The sequence below is a fragment of the Epinephelus lanceolatus genome, chromosome 15, assembly GCF_041903045.1.
Source record: "Epinephelus lanceolatus isolate andai-2023 chromosome 15, ASM4190304v1, whole genome shotgun sequence".
In the NCBI taxonomy this organism is placed as follows: domain Eukaryota; kingdom Metazoa; phylum Chordata; class Actinopteri; order Perciformes; family Serranidae; genus Epinephelus; species Epinephelus lanceolatus.
In genome coordinates, this window is record NC_135748.1 from 17,094,101 (window position 1) to 17,111,720 (window position 17,620).

Here is a 17,620-nt window from a genome sequence, read left to right on the forward strand (position 1 = left end):
TGAATAAAAACAACATACTATTGGTTTTATGTACAGTGGTACCACTATAATATTTGAAGTCAGTATAAGTATTTGTCACACTAAAACAAGCAGTGTGTTTGCAATTCACTGGCAAATAGATCAGTGAAAGAAGTGGCTGGACTAATACTGAAAGGGTGACAGGTGAAAACAGTGGGGAAGGAGAAGAGTGGCCAAAGAGAATCATCGAGCCAACATGGTTTGTTAAACCAGTGTGGAACATGTGAAGTGTATGAGGTGAGAGAATCCAGCGAGAAAGAGCGGCGAAGGAATGCATCGACATCTGAGAATGTGTGAAAGATGGCCTCATCAGCCAAGTGAGTAATGAGGGAGGGAAGAGGAGAAGAGAGGGAGGGAGCTGGTTACTGAAGTGATAACCTCACATACCTTCGTTTGACAGGGAGAGGTACGGAGAGTGTGGAGGAGAGGGGGAGGTGGAGGTGGAGTGGAGACGGGGTCAAGCTCTTCGGTGTGGTAAAGAGGGAGGTCAGGGGTAGAGAGGGGAGGAGACGAGGCCACTGGGTGGAGGAACGGGAGGAGAAACAAATGAAGGAATAAAGGGCTTTGACAGGGGTGAATCTCCCATGACATCATCTGTGAAATGAAGTCATCAACGAGGTTGCGACCTGGCTTGTTGGTCAAGAGGAGACATGGGATGAGAGGTTGGGCGGGGAGAGAAAGAGGGACGTACACACTCTTTGACACCGGAGAGGAGATGATTGCATCTCGTGTGTGGAGGGCCTCATGGTGATCAAACAAGCGTGGCTGTGAATGTGTAGATGTGCACTGAATGTGTATGAAAGAGGAGGCCCTACTAATTAAAGCACTCACAGATGAAAGAATTTGATTGGCTGTTGCTTGTTGGTGTTGCAGTTCCCATAAGACATTTCTGTCCATTATCACACAATAAGCGTGAGAGATCAGCTCTCAGGCATGATAGCACGTGTAAGGGAGACACAGCGAGAGCAGTGGTGCCCCCAGAAAGTTTTCATAAGGTTGGCGAGGTTATGCTGTTGTAGTATATATTAGAGTTGATACAAGAGTTAAGGGATTGCATACTGATATACTTTGATTTCTTAGTGTTAATTTTACAAATTATCTGATGTGCATAGGCTAATACTGTAACATTTAACATTACACATTATCACAACAGACAAATCACAAATTAAGCCAATCCTTGTGAATTCTGTACGACTTTGCCCTTTTGTCCAATCACCACAACTTTGCTGCAGGACCCACACACAGTGGCAGAGCTAACTGTTAGCATCACAAAGCTAACTTTACCCAATGGTTATTTACAGCTTTAACAACAGTGGAGCTGTTTGTTCACTGTCACTGGAAGATAAACGGCTTGGTGTTGGATGTTTGCTGCTGCAGGGCTTCTGCTCAAGGGGCAAAATATGACAAGTAGTGATGAGATCACGTTGTGCTGTGTTAGCTTGTGCTATCCAGACAGAGAGAGCAGGAAGAGAGACTCTCACGGGGACGATCCTTCAGCACTGCGTTGAAGGGCATTAACAACTGATCACTGGCGATCAGCTGTTGCTGACACTGACCCACGACCCCTCCAGCTGCCACAAATCAAGTCTAATTCTGTGGGTAACACCGAATTCTTCGAAGCTTGAATTGAAGGAGTACATCGATTGTAAGGAACAAAAAATTTACTTTAATCAAGCCTTTTTAAGTTTAGTGGAGACTTATGGGTACCCACAGCACCTTTTTTCACTCGAGGGTTAACGTGACCCCTGTAAAAATGGCCATGCCAGTTGTTACCTCGTAAAATTTAGACTAACCTTGGAGCATTATTTAGCTGCCTTCCTGACAAGCTATGTCGGAGTGGTTGGTACCAATGGATGCCTAGGTAATCTAGTTTCACAAGATGCCACTACCTCTGCACTAGCATAAAAATGAGCCTCTTAAAAACAGTAATGTCTAGAATTATCTTTTGTTCCAGGGTAGCCATGGCCTCCCTGAACCCCCTTGGGGGGTGCCACTGAGTAAGAGTGAGAGCATCTGTAATTTACTGTATATAGTCAGTCATCTGTAGAGCAGACCAGAGACCACTTATATGCTGCATATCATGAACTGTCAAAACTTCAAACGGCGGAGGCACTGACTACCTCTCTTCCCTGAGCTTTTACTGCAGGACACAGGAAACAGAGCATGGAGCCTAAATCACAGTCATGACAGCTGAGCTGCCATCACATGCCTGAAGAGAGGGCTGGGAAAGGAGCAGCAGACTTTAGCTCACAGCTACTCCTTAGGCTGGTTTCACGAGACAGAGAAAGAGGGTAGCCATGATTCAAAGCATTTCAATGAAAAATTTGTTCTCGATTGTAAATCTGTGTGCACACATGCCTAAATTAAGTTATACACAGTGGAGCTGGGTGTTTTATGATTTCAGCCAAATTGGTTAAAGAAATGTATATCATGTCTGCAACATACACAATATTGGTTACATAAGGTTGAATAAATACTTTGGTCTGTTGACTGACAATCTGCTGAACTTGACTCCAAAACATATCTAACCTGAAGCTAAATATATGCATGAATGATCACAGAGGTAGAGCAGAGATAAAATCAGGAGGTGAAAGTCAAGATTTTGGTTATCACTTTGATCTACAGGCAGTTTTGTGCATTTTACCATCTTAACAAAAGTAGTTCTGACAGTACAGATGGAATAGGATAGTCTACAGCCATGCTAGCACCTCTATGAAACTATACATAGGCATAACAGTGGTTTGAGCTAAATGCTAACATCAGAATACTACCATACTCACAGTGATGATATTAGCAGGTATAATGTTTACCATTCACCATTTTAGTTGATGGCGTTAGCATGCTAACTTTGGTTCAATGTCATTAGTTTTGCATGTATTTGGTCACAAACCAAAGTATTGGACATATTAAAATTTGACCTGATGGTGGTGCTGGAGGAAATTACAGAGGATCATCAAAGTCATTACAAATCACCCTGAGAAGGACATGAATGCCTGTGCCCAATTACAATACATCCAATCGGTGTGGAGACATTTCAGTGGAATCCCCATAATGTAAACCTCATGGTGGCACTAGAGAAAATGTCAGGGGATCACGTAAGCAGGCTCCATCTTCTGGGAACCATGACTGTCTGTTGGAGACTTCCAATGTATCCTCATACAACGGTTCGTATGACGAATTAGAGCCCCACAAAGGATGTTACGTACTTAATGTAAAGTTACATGGCTACATAAGTTAGGTTTAGTAAAAGAAACATGATGATGGGTCATCTTAAAATACTTCAAGGTTCGTAGGTATACATTCGAACAATGCATGACAACAGCCTGGCAATGACAAGACAGTCCATCCACTGTCAATCTTTATCAAAGTCACTGGTTGATATTGCCATTCCTAGAGCTAAGCTGCTAGCTGCTAGCTGGCTAAGCTAATTTAAAAAAGCACTGTAGGCTATGAATCAATAGGATAAACGATTACGGAAAATGAATGAATGAATGAATGAATGAATGTATCATGACCAAAATGTTTATAGGCTTCAGTTTAAAGTATATGGCACAAATCACAAATGGACTACCACTTAACTTTCACTTGATCCTTGGTTTGCATTCAATGACCTCCTTCTCATGCCAGGTAGTTTCCAGCAGGTGCCTTGGCACGTGCACAGGTCGGCCTCTGTCACCTCACAGAGAGAGTTAAAGGGATGAACTCTGCTGGATCTGTCAACACATGCAGAGCCTAGATTCTTCTGATGCCATAGAAGGACACAAAACTGACTTAGGATTGTTGATGAGCTCATGCAAATATACAAAACACAGACAAGTTGTGTGAAAACTGATTCAAACATGCACAAAACATTATTCATTGCAAGGACATATTAGCGCTAACGCCTACACAGAAACATGCACGTATCTGCCGTGTCTGGTATCTGTTTTGACATTCACTTTCTCAGGTGAGATGGAAGCACGTCATCAACTCGTCTTTATCGGTGAGATCTCCTCCCGCCATCTGGGTGAGAGTGAGGAGAGAAAAGTCAAAGGTCTTGTGCCAAACACCTGCAGGAATGCAGAGGATGGGCACAGGAAGCAGTTTCTGACTGGTAGCCATTAGCCATTCACACCCTCTCAGGCAACACAACAATTTATGTGTCAAGGAGTTAACATATTTAAGTGGCACGGCGGTATGTGCAATGATTAACGGAAGAAACGGCTCACATGTAAAGTCACGCACACAAAATGAAAATGCAGACCTGACAGTTGCTTTGTTGTCATTTTAAAGCCTCATGACAAAAACTTCACATTATTCCTCCATCTGTCAGAACACAGTGTGTGTAGACCGACTGTGTTTGTCTTTAAATAGTCCGATGTCCACTTTGCCTCTGATTCCTCTCTTTTAACACCACATCAATCTTGTGTAGTGTACACTATCACCGACTCTCTTGCTTAACACTTAATGCTTTTTCTCTGTCAAGAGAGGTCATTACTGTACAACACAGTGTTTTGACAGCTTTTTGGCAGTTCATGTCTGCCTCAATCCTCGGCCCGCTGACACAGAGGGGCTGCAATGCCTCTGAGCAAATTCCCCAGGAAACATGGGATGAGATGTTGTTCCATGATGAAAATAAAACAACCTTCTCCAGTGGATGTTGGCTTATGGATTGCACCTGTGTATTTACTTAAGAAATGTGTTTTTATTTCTCGCACGCACATTTAAGTCGCCTGAGAACTTGAAACCCTCAACCCTTCAAACAACTTTCCTAAACCTACAGTACACTTGAGGGACTATACTGAACACAGCCAATTTGTCCATAGTTATTTCTTCCTTAGAAACAGAGCTGGTGACCACTGGAGCCAAGTACCACTGACATCATGTCTTTGACCTTTGCATGAAAGTAACTTTAGAGCGCCAATATCTAGGGTATCAGTGACATCTGACTGTTTAGGTATGAATTTTAAGAGCTGCACTCTGTGATCTGGATGGCTATGATAGACCCACTGATCCCACTTGGCAACTACGGCTGTTGGTAATATGAATCAATGTAGATGTTTACTGTCACTTACAAACTGTCAGTCAACATCAGAGTTTCAAATTGAATTCATTTGCAGAGATGTGGGTTTCGTTAACTGTGGTGTGTCCAAAGATTAACTGTATCTATACGGCTCCGTGCCAAAGTCAGAGCATGGTGCTTCATAAACCTATAATCATGGTTACATATCCTCCCAGATCTTCTTCACCTCAAGGGAGACATCCACCTCGGTCATATCTGCTTTCCTCATCACATGTTGACTTTTCAAGGAGCCCTGTTCAAGTCCAGTTTCCCCTTGAGTGGAACTACAGGAGACGATCTCGCCTGCCTCCTGTACCAATGAGATGGCTTCCGGTCTGCAAAGGCAATATCCTTTACACTTTGGACAATGGAAATATAATTTACATTGCACCAAACTTGGACTAAACTGTATTTTGTCTGCAAAAAAAAAAAAAAAGTAATACTTCTTCATTCTTTGTAAACTTTCTGGCAGGGAAAAAAGTCTTTAGTTGTTTTTCCTCCAACATGCCATGTTTTATGAAAGCATGAAAATTAGGGGGAGTTTTGTGAAACACTCCTCCTGTGGTAAGGGTCCCACCCCCTTCACAGTGTCCCAAGCAGAGCAGCACACACACTCTCATACACACATCACTGCCTTATATGGATGAGATGACATCACTCACTAGAAGTCCGGTGGTGCTCCACTGTATTTATTCACCTTTCATTGTCCTGATAACATGCCTGGAATGTGACGGTGGAGGATTTGTGAAAAAGAAAGCCTCTGCTACTTCTTATGTGTTCTCATTGGATTTTTTTAAAGCCCCCAATTTTTTTGTGTGTGCTGATTGTAGAGCATCCATAGTGGGTAAGTTTTATATGGGGTTTGTTGTAAAGTTTTTGAGGTGTTATGACTGTGTCCACTATGCATATTGAGCATTTATAGAATGTCTAAGCTGTAGATGCACAATGTTCTGTGTTGTGCTGGTGCCTCTGCTCATTTGTTTTTTTTTTTCTTTTTTTGCAATGCAAAAATGTTCAGGCTGAATATTGTATGTCCCTGGGAGTGTACAAGGCAAAGATGCAGCTTTGCATTCAATCTGCTTTGCATGCATTTTGTTGGAGCCGGAGATGAGAATGGGCATGAGCAGCATAGAAAGAAGCTGAAAGAAAAGAAGACCACTTGGTGAGGGGGTGTTAAACTTTCAGTAGCAGTTTGTGCTCTTAGTCTCTATCCCAACAACAAGGATGGAAATACCAGGAGTATTTTGGAGTTGTAGTTTTAATTTTTGCCTGTTTTCTCTCTTGATCATATTACTTGTCCTGCATAGTAGCATAGCATGTATGAACTTCCTTTTATTGCAAAATGTAATGTGTGTTATGATCAGTTCTATCAAAGTCTGTGCTGTCTCAGATAAATTGCCATGGCTTCAAGTGTTGGACTCGTTTTCAGCAGCCAAATATATTTTGTGTGGTAAAATGTTGAGTTACTGGATTTCTGTGAGTGATATTTAAAGAACATGTTGACATGCGAACCATTCTTATAAAATGTCTGTATAAAATTGGGATGATCATTCTCTATCTTGGAAACATTAGCTGGGATAAAACATAAAATCCTGAAAAACAAGTTATTCAAATTTCCACAACACGATGACAAACACAGATACACAGGCACTCACTTTGAATAAAACACCACACTAATGCCTCGCCTTTGTTTCTTCCCTTCACATTTCAGACTGAAGCGGTTGCTTGAGAACGAGAAGGCCTACCAGGTAAAGAAGGAGAAGGAGCACTCTAAACGTCTGGCCAAGGTGCGGGAGGAGCTGGTCAAGCTGAAGTCATTTGCCCTGATGTTAGTCAATGAGCGCCAGCAGCACCTGGAGCAAATGGACCAACAGAGCCAGCGGGCCCAGGAACTCAGCCAGCAGCTCCAGCAGTGGGAGCAGGCAGTGAGTGAAGCCAAGGAGCGTGCTAAGGAGGATGGCCACAGGGTCCTGAGCCTGGAGGCTGAGCTTAAAGAGAAATCCGCCAAGCTCACCCAACAACATGACGAGATGAGTGCCAAGCTTGCCAGTCAGGAGATCCACAACCGTCAACTTAATGCCAAACTTGTAGGGCTTACGCATAAAGTGGAGGAGCTGGAGGAGAGCAACACGGCCTTGAAGAAATCTGAGGAGGAGCTGCAGGAGCTGAGGGAGAAGATCGGCAAAGGCGAGTGTGGCAACTCCAACTTGATTACTGAGTTGGAGAACTTGCGGAAACGGGTGCTGGAGATGGAGGGAAAGGATGAGGAGATTACCAAGACTGAAAATCAGTGTAAGGAGCTCAGAAAGAGGCTACAAGAGGAGGATAGTAAGAGCAAAGACCTAAGGCTGGAAGTGGAGAAGCTCCAAAAAAGAATGATGGAGTTAGAGAAACTTGAGGGTGCATTCAGCGTAAGCAAGGCTGAGTGTGCACAGTTACACACTGCTCTAGACACAGAAAAGGGCCTCACCAAAGAGCTCTCAGATGAAGTTGTAGCTCTCAGGATCCGTATGAAAGAGGTGGAGTCTTCTGAACTCAAGTTAGAAAAGTCTGAGCTGAGCCTTAAGGATGACTTGAGTAAGCTCAAATCACTGACTGTTGCTCTGATGGAAGAACGAAAGACCCTGATGGAAAGAATGAAGTCAGACGAGAAGAAGAAGGAGGATTTGAGCAAGATGGTCAAAGTTGAGCAGGGTAAAGTTATGGAGGTGACTGAGAAACTGATAGAGGAAAGCAAAAAGCTCTTAAAGTTGAAATCAGAGATGGAAACCAAAGTAGAGACTCTAACCATAGAAAAGGGGGAGCTGAGCACGAAGCTAGCCTATGAAATTGATAAAACTAAAGATCTTAATTCTAAGGTCAGTCAAATGAAAAAGAGGTTAGATGGGTTCGAGCAAGCAGAAAAGCTATCAGTGAAGAATTCAGTGAAATGCGAACCAGGAAGACTGTCTGACCCCGTCAAAAGAGAAGACAACAAAGTTAAGGAGCTGACATTTGAAATTGAGCGCCTGAAAAAGCGTCTCAAACAACTTGAAGTAGTCGAGGGAGATTTGATCAAAACCGAGGATCAGTACGACATGTTAGAGAAAAAGTTCATGACCGAACAAGACAAAGCCAACATTCTTTCTCAACAGGTGGAGGAAATGAGGGGTCAGATAGCACGGAACAAAGCAATTGAGAAAGGAGAGGAGGAAAGCCAGGAAGCAGACCTACGACAGCGATGCAAAAGAGAGGAGGCCAAAACCAGGGAACTACAGGCAGATGTTGTAGCCCTCAAGGAGAAGATCCATGAACTGATGCACAAGGAAGACCAACTTTCTCAGCTCCAAGTAGATTACTCTGTCTTGCAGCAGAGGTTCTTGGAGGAAGAGGAGAGAGCCAAGAACATGGGCACTGAAGTTTTCCATCTCACCAAAGAACTGGAGGTAGCAAAGCGTCACAGTCGAGCACTAAGGCCCAGTTTGAATGGGAGGAGAATGGTGGATGTTGCTGTGACTTCCACTGGGGTGCAGACAGAGGCAGCATCCACTGGGCCAGCAGAGGAGGATACCCCAGCCGTGTTTATCAGGAAGTCTGTTCAAGAAGAGAATCACATCATGAACAACCTCAGACAGAAGTGCCTGAAGAAACCAACAGAGAAGAGTGGTGTTGAGCGTTGCCCATCATCTGGTAGCGACCTTGGTGTGAAGAAATCCTGGATTCCCTGGATGAGGAAAAAGGATAACACCCCTCAAGAGTCTAACTTGGGAAAGCATCTGCAAATCAATGGAGATCATTTGCCTTCTCAACTGACCATGTCCCAAAAGCAAGGGCAGCCTTTGCATATCCGTGTAACACCTGACCACCAAAACAACATGGCCACTCTTGAGATCAGCAGCCCCACTGCTGAGGATGCTTTCACTAGCTCAGCCCCCCTCAGTCCCAACCCAGCTCAACCTAAATCCAGGATCACAATCATTCCCACCTACTCTGCTCCAACTAACAAGAGAAGGTCCACCACTGGACCTCAGGGCCCTGAAAGAGCCAAGTCTCCTGTCACCATCACAACGATATCCAGAGCAAAGTCTCCAGAAAGCACCCGAGTCCCCTCCTCTGCCTCGGGAAGGCCCTTGTCCCCTGTTTCTATTATGACAGTGAGCACTGCCATAGTGCCTGAAGCATCTGCTTCCCCAGAACCTCAGGAGATGACCATGGGCCGAGCTGTTTTCAAGGTCACCCCCGAGAAGCAGATGGTCCCAATGCCTATTAGGAAGGGCCACAACAACACCAGCATCATCACCACCACAGACGATAACAAGATCCACATTCATCTCGGCAACAGCATGACCCCTAAGATGGTAGTCAGGCCAGTGACTGCTGCAACGGAGAGCAAGGAAATGACCTTATCGACTGGGACGGTTTTACGCTCCCCTCGCCAAATCACCACCACTGCCACCAGGAGCACACAGAGCAAAGTGATGAGCACTATCACTATTTCCCCTGTTGCATCCACCACTCCAAGACACACACAAAGCATGGTAAGTTACACTTAAAGGTTCTGTTCATCCAAATTATGGAATAACATGTTTTCCTATAGATACCTTTAAATAGTTTGTCCATTCTTTTAGATACCTGCCCAACAGCAATCCACCCACAGTATATTACTATCAACAGTTAACTGGAGGTACTTGCTACCAAAGAAATCAGTAAAAAGTAGATCATTTTAGAATGATAATAAGTACAGAAATTTCAATTTACTTCCATTGTAGTAACTGTTAAGCACCTCTGATCACATTATAGCTTGTATTTTTTAATCCATACAAAAACCAAAGTGTACAAATGATAATTTGCTATTCTACAGTAGATAGCTGGCTACAGTGAACCCCCCTGTAAAATGTCAAATTGTCATTTTTGCACTTGATGTTTACCATAATAAGCAGAGAAGACTTAAATGTGTGTTATATCTAGCTTTACAGGTGATAGCAAGACTTTGTTGCTTTTGGGCAGGGCCAAGCTAGCTGTAACAACCTGTTTTTAGACTTTGTGCTAAGCTAAGCTAACCGGTTGCTGGCTGCAGGCTTATATTTATTGTACAAACGTGAGAGAGGAACTCGTTTTCTCATGTAACTCTCAGACCGAAAGCGAAAACACTTATTTCCCCAAAATGTAAAGAAAATGCTTGAAGTCTTCTCTTCATTGTCTTGAAGCTGATGGCTTTATATTCAGTATTATACAAGTGATATTTTACAAGGTAAATATGTCCACTATCAGTTTCATCCCACTCCGCTAGAAATGGGAGATGAAGCAGCACTGTTAGTGTTTCAGTGGACCTTATAATATGCTCTTTGTGGATCAGATGGATAGCGTGACAGAAATGGTCCTATGCAGGCCTCAGAGCAGCAAAGCTAATGATGTGGCATTTTGCCACTCTGCTACAGTCATGCTGTAATTTATAGTTGTAACACAGTGTTTACATTCACAAACAGACATGCAGGGCTCAGTGCCCTCTGGCTGACACAAAACAGCCTTGCACCAGTAACAACACACTGAAACCTTGCCCTCACACACTGGGATTGAGGTGAAAGAATGGATAAATGTTTACATTTTTCATTCACACAGTTCCTATAGCACATATGATCAGTTACACTGTTTAGAAATTCAGAATTCCTTTTTTTCCTGTAATGGGTTTGGCCCCTTTTCCATTATTTACTCTTTATGTTCCTCTCAAGTGCTCCACTGTCTTTATTCTCCTGCCTGAGAAACTGTACTCTCTCTCCCTATTGTCAACAGACTGGGCAAGATGCCCAGCCGCCTCGCACAGGGCTGACCCGCATCCCAATGTCCAAGAGCCTGAAGACGGGAAAGGCTGTGCTGGGATCCCTGGGGATTGCGGGTGGAGTGAAGCTGGAGTCACGAGCTGAGAGTCAGTCTATGAGGATAGAAGTTAAAAAATCCACTGTGAATAGCAATACTTTACACAATGGGGGAAAAGCCTGACATAATAGCACCCACAAAATACTCAAACATAATTAAATATGGTGCTTCAGTGGGATTAAAACAAAACCCACAGAAAAGGCTCTGAAGTCTCAATACAACCAGAGATTACATGGCACAGAGGCATTGTTTTGTAATTAAATAAGCCATTTCTAATTTTTGTAAAGTCTTTTGTACTTGCCTGTCTCATATCTATTTCTGACATTTAGATGGAAACATTGTCTCTGTATCTACAGCGTGTATTGTGATGGACATTTGGGTTAAATATTATATCACACTTGCTGCTACTAACTGTGTCTTGCTTTGAGTGGTTGTCTCACATATAAGGAATTTGTTGATAATATTTTATAAGGACACATTGTAAGTCAAACTTCTTGTTTTCATGTAAATGATGTTTATTTTTTCTGTAAAGGATTTGTACTGAAATGTATTTTAAATAAATGTGATTTCAAAGGGTAGTTTGACATGCTCATTTTATGTAGGAAAATAATTAACAAAAATATGCAGCAAAGACAGAGGGAGAATTTGCATACAGGCCAGATATATGGCATGCGACTGTTTCATCTCTGTAAGTAAAGTAGATCACACTATTACATTATTAAATAGTCAGCACTCTTGCTACATTGGACAATGCAGTCATCAACCAAGGAATTGCTCTATTTTTTTCACTTTGTTAGTCAAATGTATTGAAACAAAAGATCAGTGTACTAATTTATATTCATAATCTGTAGCAAATTTCCATGTAAATTGTGATAAAGTGAAACTATTTTCCTTGTACGTGGAAGCAAAGAAAGGCAACAATAATCTTAAATTTAAGTCAAGTATTTGTAGAGTACAATAAAAACAACAGGTGCTGACGGAAGTGCTTGAAAGAGAATGATAATTAAATTATTAAAACAAAACGCAAGAAGTTGTATTTAAATGCCACTAACTTTATAGAGTTGATGTTATTAGATATATATTTTTTCTTTGAAACATATCCATCTTTCTGTATTTATGTGATATATGTTCACCTCTTTGATATCTCTAGATTTTTTTCTCAGTCTCTTATTGCTTATCCTTGGTAGCCAAAATTTTTTAATTCCTTTTTTTTTTTTTTTTTAAATTTTTATAAAGTTTTTGAATAATAGAAACTTGGAACTTCTGTCTGAATTTTGAACACTAAAATAAAAAATAGCCTACTTATCATTTTAAGTCAGGTTTTAAACTGAATGCTATAGATTCAAACAAGTATTCAGTGGCAATTCAATTTAAAAAAAATACAATTAAAAATGTTTTTTATTATTTTAAAAGATAAAATAAAAATAAAATAATAAAAACTTCTTTGTTGCAGCTTGTATTGCGTACTGAGTCCATGTCAGGAATTAAAAGTGTCACCAACACTTTACATTTATCATCAGATGTTACACAACATACAATGTGAGTAAATGGGCGTCTTCCTTCTCTGTAGTGACGTAACTGCTACGTTTCAACATCCTATTGGCTCTACTGCTTCCGGCTTTTTTCCCTTGGTCAAGATTAACAAGACGGCTAGAATCGATACTACAATGAGTAGATATTTGGATTAGAATGAGGGTAAACTCCCCTCATTTGACAGTTTAGCTCTTTTCTTTAACGTGTTCTCTCGTTTTCACCGTGTGGGATTAACTCGGAGCCGCCGACTGTCAACTGAAGTAGATTATTTTTGCCCGAAGCGGATTGCAGCCATGATGGCGTCAAGCTACAACGCTAAGGAAGAGGACGGACACCACTCGGGTGCCTCGAACCACGGAGGCGCAGGGGTTGTGAAAAGTAAAAAGCCGGACAACACCGCGTTCAAACAGCAGAGACTACCAGCCTGGCAGCCTATCCTCACGGCTGGCACCGTGCTGCCTGCTTTCTTCGTTATCGGTCTCATCTTCATCCCCATCGGCATCGGCCTGTACGTCACTTCAAACAACATCAAAGAGTTCGAGGTACAGTAACCGAAATGTCTGCCTGTGTTTTTACCAGCTAACTTTATCTCCACTTTCCACTTCAGCCACGGCAGGAAGCCATGTTATTGACTGTAACGTTAAACCTCTTGTGTTTGGGCAAGCAAGAACACACATAACAAGTGACACCCTAGATGCTTCCTGTTTCTCAGTACTGTTAGCATCTGTCATAGTTAAGTTACCGTATATACTCGGCTGTCAGTTTATAAAGCTAACAACTAACTAGCTAAAACTAATGCAGTGTGATACAGCAGCACTGTAATGGAAGGTTATAATGATGTTGTTTTAAAAAGGTGTTAAAGGGAACTTAATAGTTATTTGGAAGCTGCAGCTGGTTATGCTGCTGAGTTAAATGGCATTATAATAATAAGTGTTTCTAGTGTTTTGCCCACATATTCATATCAAAATGTTAGAAACACTTTTTTGTGTGGTACCCAAGTTATGTTAATGAGGCTGGACAACAGTTTAGAAACCCCTTGTAGTGTAACACCCCATGTATATGTATATACACGACAGTCCTCTATAAGCTCCTAGAAGCAGAAGCAACACCTCTTAAAACTCTTTTAAATATAACATAAACTGATAATTATATATCCTTCATAACAGTGAAATGTATTGCAAGGCAGTTGTGTTAGACTGACATAGGTTTATCTGCTTCTACTGAATCAAATTGCTGTGTATGTGGATATGGAACAGTATGAAACAGTATGCATCCATGTAGTTAGAAGTGCTTACTATGTTCAATTCTGCCTTTTTTGTTTATGACTACTTATCTCCCACTTCTTAGATTGACTACACAGGTGTAGACGTTGACAGTCCATGCTACAACTGTGCCAACAACTTCACCTGGAACAGCACAACACCGTGCTTCTGCTCTGTGTCCTTCACACTGGAGCAGCCATTTGAGGTGAGCGCCAGCGTGCAGCATGCAGACCCAATGAATTATGCATGCCTGCAGCTTCAGGACTGATAGCGTTGCTTTAAAGTGCATTAAAAGATAGAAACTGCCCTCCTGACATTAAATGTCCATTAAGACCCATTTTGAGTCCAAAGAAAGGCACACTCAAGGTTTGTTTGGAGCCGTCATTGTCATCGATTATTCTAGTCTAAATATATTCAGCAAGCTCCAGTGGGATTTTATTGATTGCTTATAGAAAGCTGTCAGCCGTTTGCATTTTTATATCACCAGTTTCCGCACAAGACAAAGCAGTGTCACTAAGTGCAGCTTAGATATGGGTTATAATGTAGCATAATAGCCATTTTTAGAGGCTGCACACTAGTCCCTAGTCTGTGCCCCTGTGAACATATTCTCACTAGCTGGTAATGAAATTAAATACATGTTTATGGGAGCATAGTCCCATGTGCAGACTCTGCTTTAGCTTAGTTGAGAACATTTAGAAACCTGTGATTTACACCCGTGAACCTTTCATTTAAAGTAGTTAAAAAATTAAGTTCTGTCTATCGTAAACACGTCTACAGATAGAGCTGATGATACAAAGAATCACTCAAGTGCCACCTTAGTGAAGTACTTGTCAGCATTTACTGACACAGTCTGTCTATAATATGATCTCTCCTCCCCTGCAGAGCAATGTCTTCATGTACTACGGATTATCCAACTTCTATCAGAACCACAGACGCTATGTTAAGTCCAGAGATGACAGCCAACTGAATGGTGACAAGACATCTTTAAAGGTATAATCTTGGAAAAGGTCTGCCATTATAACATGCAGAAATTTCAGTAAATGCCTTTTGTATCAGTTTCACAGTGTCTTCTTTTTGCAGAACCCAAGCAAGGAATGTGAACCGTACCGTACAAGTGAAGGGCAGCCCATCGCTCCATGTGGTGCCATAGCTAACAGCCTTTTCAATGGTAAGTGAGACATGGTGAACAACTTCAATTTTTTTTCCTCAGCTGTGTATGTATTACTGCTGACTGTGACTTTGTTGAACTTGTGAACTTATTTCAGACACTCTGGAGTTGTATCACATCGATTCCAATGACACCAGAAATGCAATTACTCTGGTAAAGAAGGGAATTGCGTGGTGGACAGACAAGCATGTGAAATTCAGGAACCCTGGTGGAAACAACAACAACCTTACTGTAGCTTTCCAAGGTAATTTAAGACTGAATTAGAACTGTGGGCAGGATCTTTTGAGGCTTATGAACACATAAGTAAGGTCTTTTTCTTTGTCAGGCACATCTAAGCCGGTAAACTGGAGGAAGCCAGTGTTCGAGTTGGACCCATCAGATGCTGAGAACAACGGCTTTATCAATGAAGACTTCATTGTGTGGATGCGCACGGCTGCGTTGCCCACCTTTCGCAAGCTCTATCGCATCATCCAGAAGAAGTCTAGCACGACCCCCACTCTACCCAGAGGCAAATACATCTTGAACATCACTTACAGTATCCTTTGAATCAAAGCCAAAACCTCCACTGCACAATCAGTCTAGAGTTAGCCTTAGTCTGCAGGGCTGAGTAGGTGATTTTTATTTTCTTACGTAGGGCTTCAAATGCTCACATTATTATGTAGAAACACACTAATATTAGATCACCTTAAATAACACAGAGTTGTAGTGAATTCACAAATTCTGTCTACAGAGTGATAAATCGAAACTTAGTTAAACGACAAAACACTTTAACAGTATCAAATACAGTATTAGCTTGGCAACCAAAAGTGAGTATTGTGCTAATTCCAGTTATGCATTTTAATGTCTATACTTAGGACTTAACAATGCTGAGTATAAAAACCCAAAATAGGTCATTTTATAGACTGAATCCCAATATTTTTTTAATATAGCCTCCGGGTAGAAAACCCCTCAGTCACATACATAAAATGAAGTGGAGCTGAGCAAACACTGCCTATAATGGTTTGTTTTTTTTTGTTTTTATAATGGTTTGCCACCTAAAAAGAAAGGCCGGCAAGTAAAGCAACAGAGTACATAGAATCAGCACAGCAGAAATGTGACATAAGTCGGACCACGATGTTTAACTGAATATCTTTAAATTTTACATTTACAGGTGACAATGAAATAATCAACTTTCACATACCTCTGCATTTAAAATCAATTGCCAGTCGTCTACCTAGAAGCTAAAAGCGTGCAAGTCGTGCAGATAAATCCTGCAAGTTCCTAAAACCAACAAGTAAACATAGTTATACTAAAACCAGTGTAACACTACAGAGCTAAACTGAATATGTGGGCCACATTTAGTCACGTGGCATTATTGACCATTTAAAGCAAAGAGAATACCTTACCAGTAAATGGGTGCTTAAATTTATTGCTCATTGACTCTCAGTGGATTTATATGGTGATAGAATATGATTCAGGGTTTACCCATTTTTTGTCCTAATGAGTGATTCTTTGCAAGATGTGATGTAATAACTGTGAAGCAAGAAGCTCCAGTCATTGTTCTTTAACCATATGACCATCAGATTACCCTGTGCACACCTTTAATGGTCGCAAGCGCATGATCCTGAGCACCATCTCCTGGATGGGAGGGAAGAACCCCTTCCTTGGCATTGCCTACATCACTGTGGGCTCCATCTGCTTCTTCCTGGGCGTTGTTCTGCTCATCATCCACCATAAATACGACACCCGCAACAACAGTGCAGATATTCCGAACTAAACTGTTGCTGTATCACGTTTTGCTGTCTATGCATGCATGAGTGACCCTGAGGGGTCCGTTCTGGACTGCCTGTTGACTTCAGCGAGAATACACTGTTCTCTGTAAGTGTTGTGTGTCTGTGTAAAGACAGCATTGTCCTGAGTGTCTCATCAAAAGCTGTGTTTTTGTGTAGGGCAACTAAAGCAAAAGAAGGATGCGAGAGTCTGTGTCTCTGTGCATATAGCTTCAAGTCGGCTGCTGAGAATGTCATTTCCTGTCTTAGAAAAAAATTATTTATCTATACATTATCAAAGTACCTGTTTTATTTTAGCAGTGCTTTGCGAATGGCTTAATTGTTGAAGGATGTATGTGTGTGTTTTTAATGCAAGTTTTTGTCCCTATTATGTACTGTAATATGTCCTGCTGATGAATGTACCATTATATTTCATTGACATACCTCTGTGGTTTTTGAAATTACCTTGAATATGGGATGGGAAAATCATAACTCGTGTGCTTTTAATTATGGTAAGCACTGAATTTTAACATGAAGTATTTTATCCTTGGAGAGTCGTAGAATACTTATGACAAATAGTGACAAAAGTGTGGTTGTCTACCTTACGCTGTGACTGGTTGTATAAAGAGACTGAGATAGTCAAGGCATCTTCTTGAAATTTTAATCTAATGCTTACTAATAATAGAGACATTATCCAGTACCACTATATACATTACTCAAATAGACTGGGTAGCGTCTTGGGCTGATTAGAGCACAAAAATTATTTTACAATTTTGTCTGAGTGTTAGATTATCCTGTGTTCTTTATATTGACCAGATGAGATGCACTTTAACAGTGTCACATGTGTTAGTTTCCTCCCTTTTTTTCACTCCATCCTCTGTTACAATAATGCGTTCTTGATTTATTCAGTTAATTTGAGTAAAGTGTTTAAATTTGAAATTCGTGGGTTTTTATAAGGTTTGTAGGGTCCAATTAAACAACTTGCTGAATGTACTGG

General features: G+C 41.4%; 2 protein-coding genes across 2 annotated transcripts in view; both read left to right on the forward strand.

Moving 5' to 3' along the window:
* The window catches only part of LOC117267063 (filamin-A-interacting protein 1-like), a 30,402-nt gene extending 18,912 nt beyond the window's left edge, over nucleotides 1-11,490 (forward strand). The window contains exons 5-6 of the mRNA XM_033642678.2: nucleotides 6,771-9,576; nucleotides 10,829-11,490. Coding sequence (XP_033498569.2) covers nucleotides 6,771-9,576; nucleotides 10,829-11,035 — 3,013 coding nt within the window. The 3' untranslated portion in view covers nucleotides 11,036-11,490. The remainder of the gene's footprint in view (nucleotides 1-6,770; nucleotides 9,577-10,828) is intronic.
* Nucleotides 11,491-12,510: 1,020 nt separating this feature from the next.
* On the forward strand, nucleotides 12,511-17,616 carry LOC117267064 (cell cycle control protein 50A). Its single transcript, XM_033642679.2, has 7 exons — nucleotides 12,511-12,987; nucleotides 13,793-13,912; nucleotides 14,590-14,697; nucleotides 14,788-14,875; nucleotides 14,973-15,119; nucleotides 15,201-15,410; nucleotides 16,438-17,616. The coding sequence occupies exons 1-7, from the start codon at nucleotides 12,739-12,741 to the stop codon at nucleotides 16,629-16,631; spliced, it is 1,116 nt and encodes a 371-aa protein (XP_033498570.1). The 5' UTR covers nucleotides 12,511-12,738; the 3' UTR covers nucleotides 16,632-17,616.
* The last annotated feature ends 4 nt before the right edge of the window (nucleotides 17,617-17,620 follow it).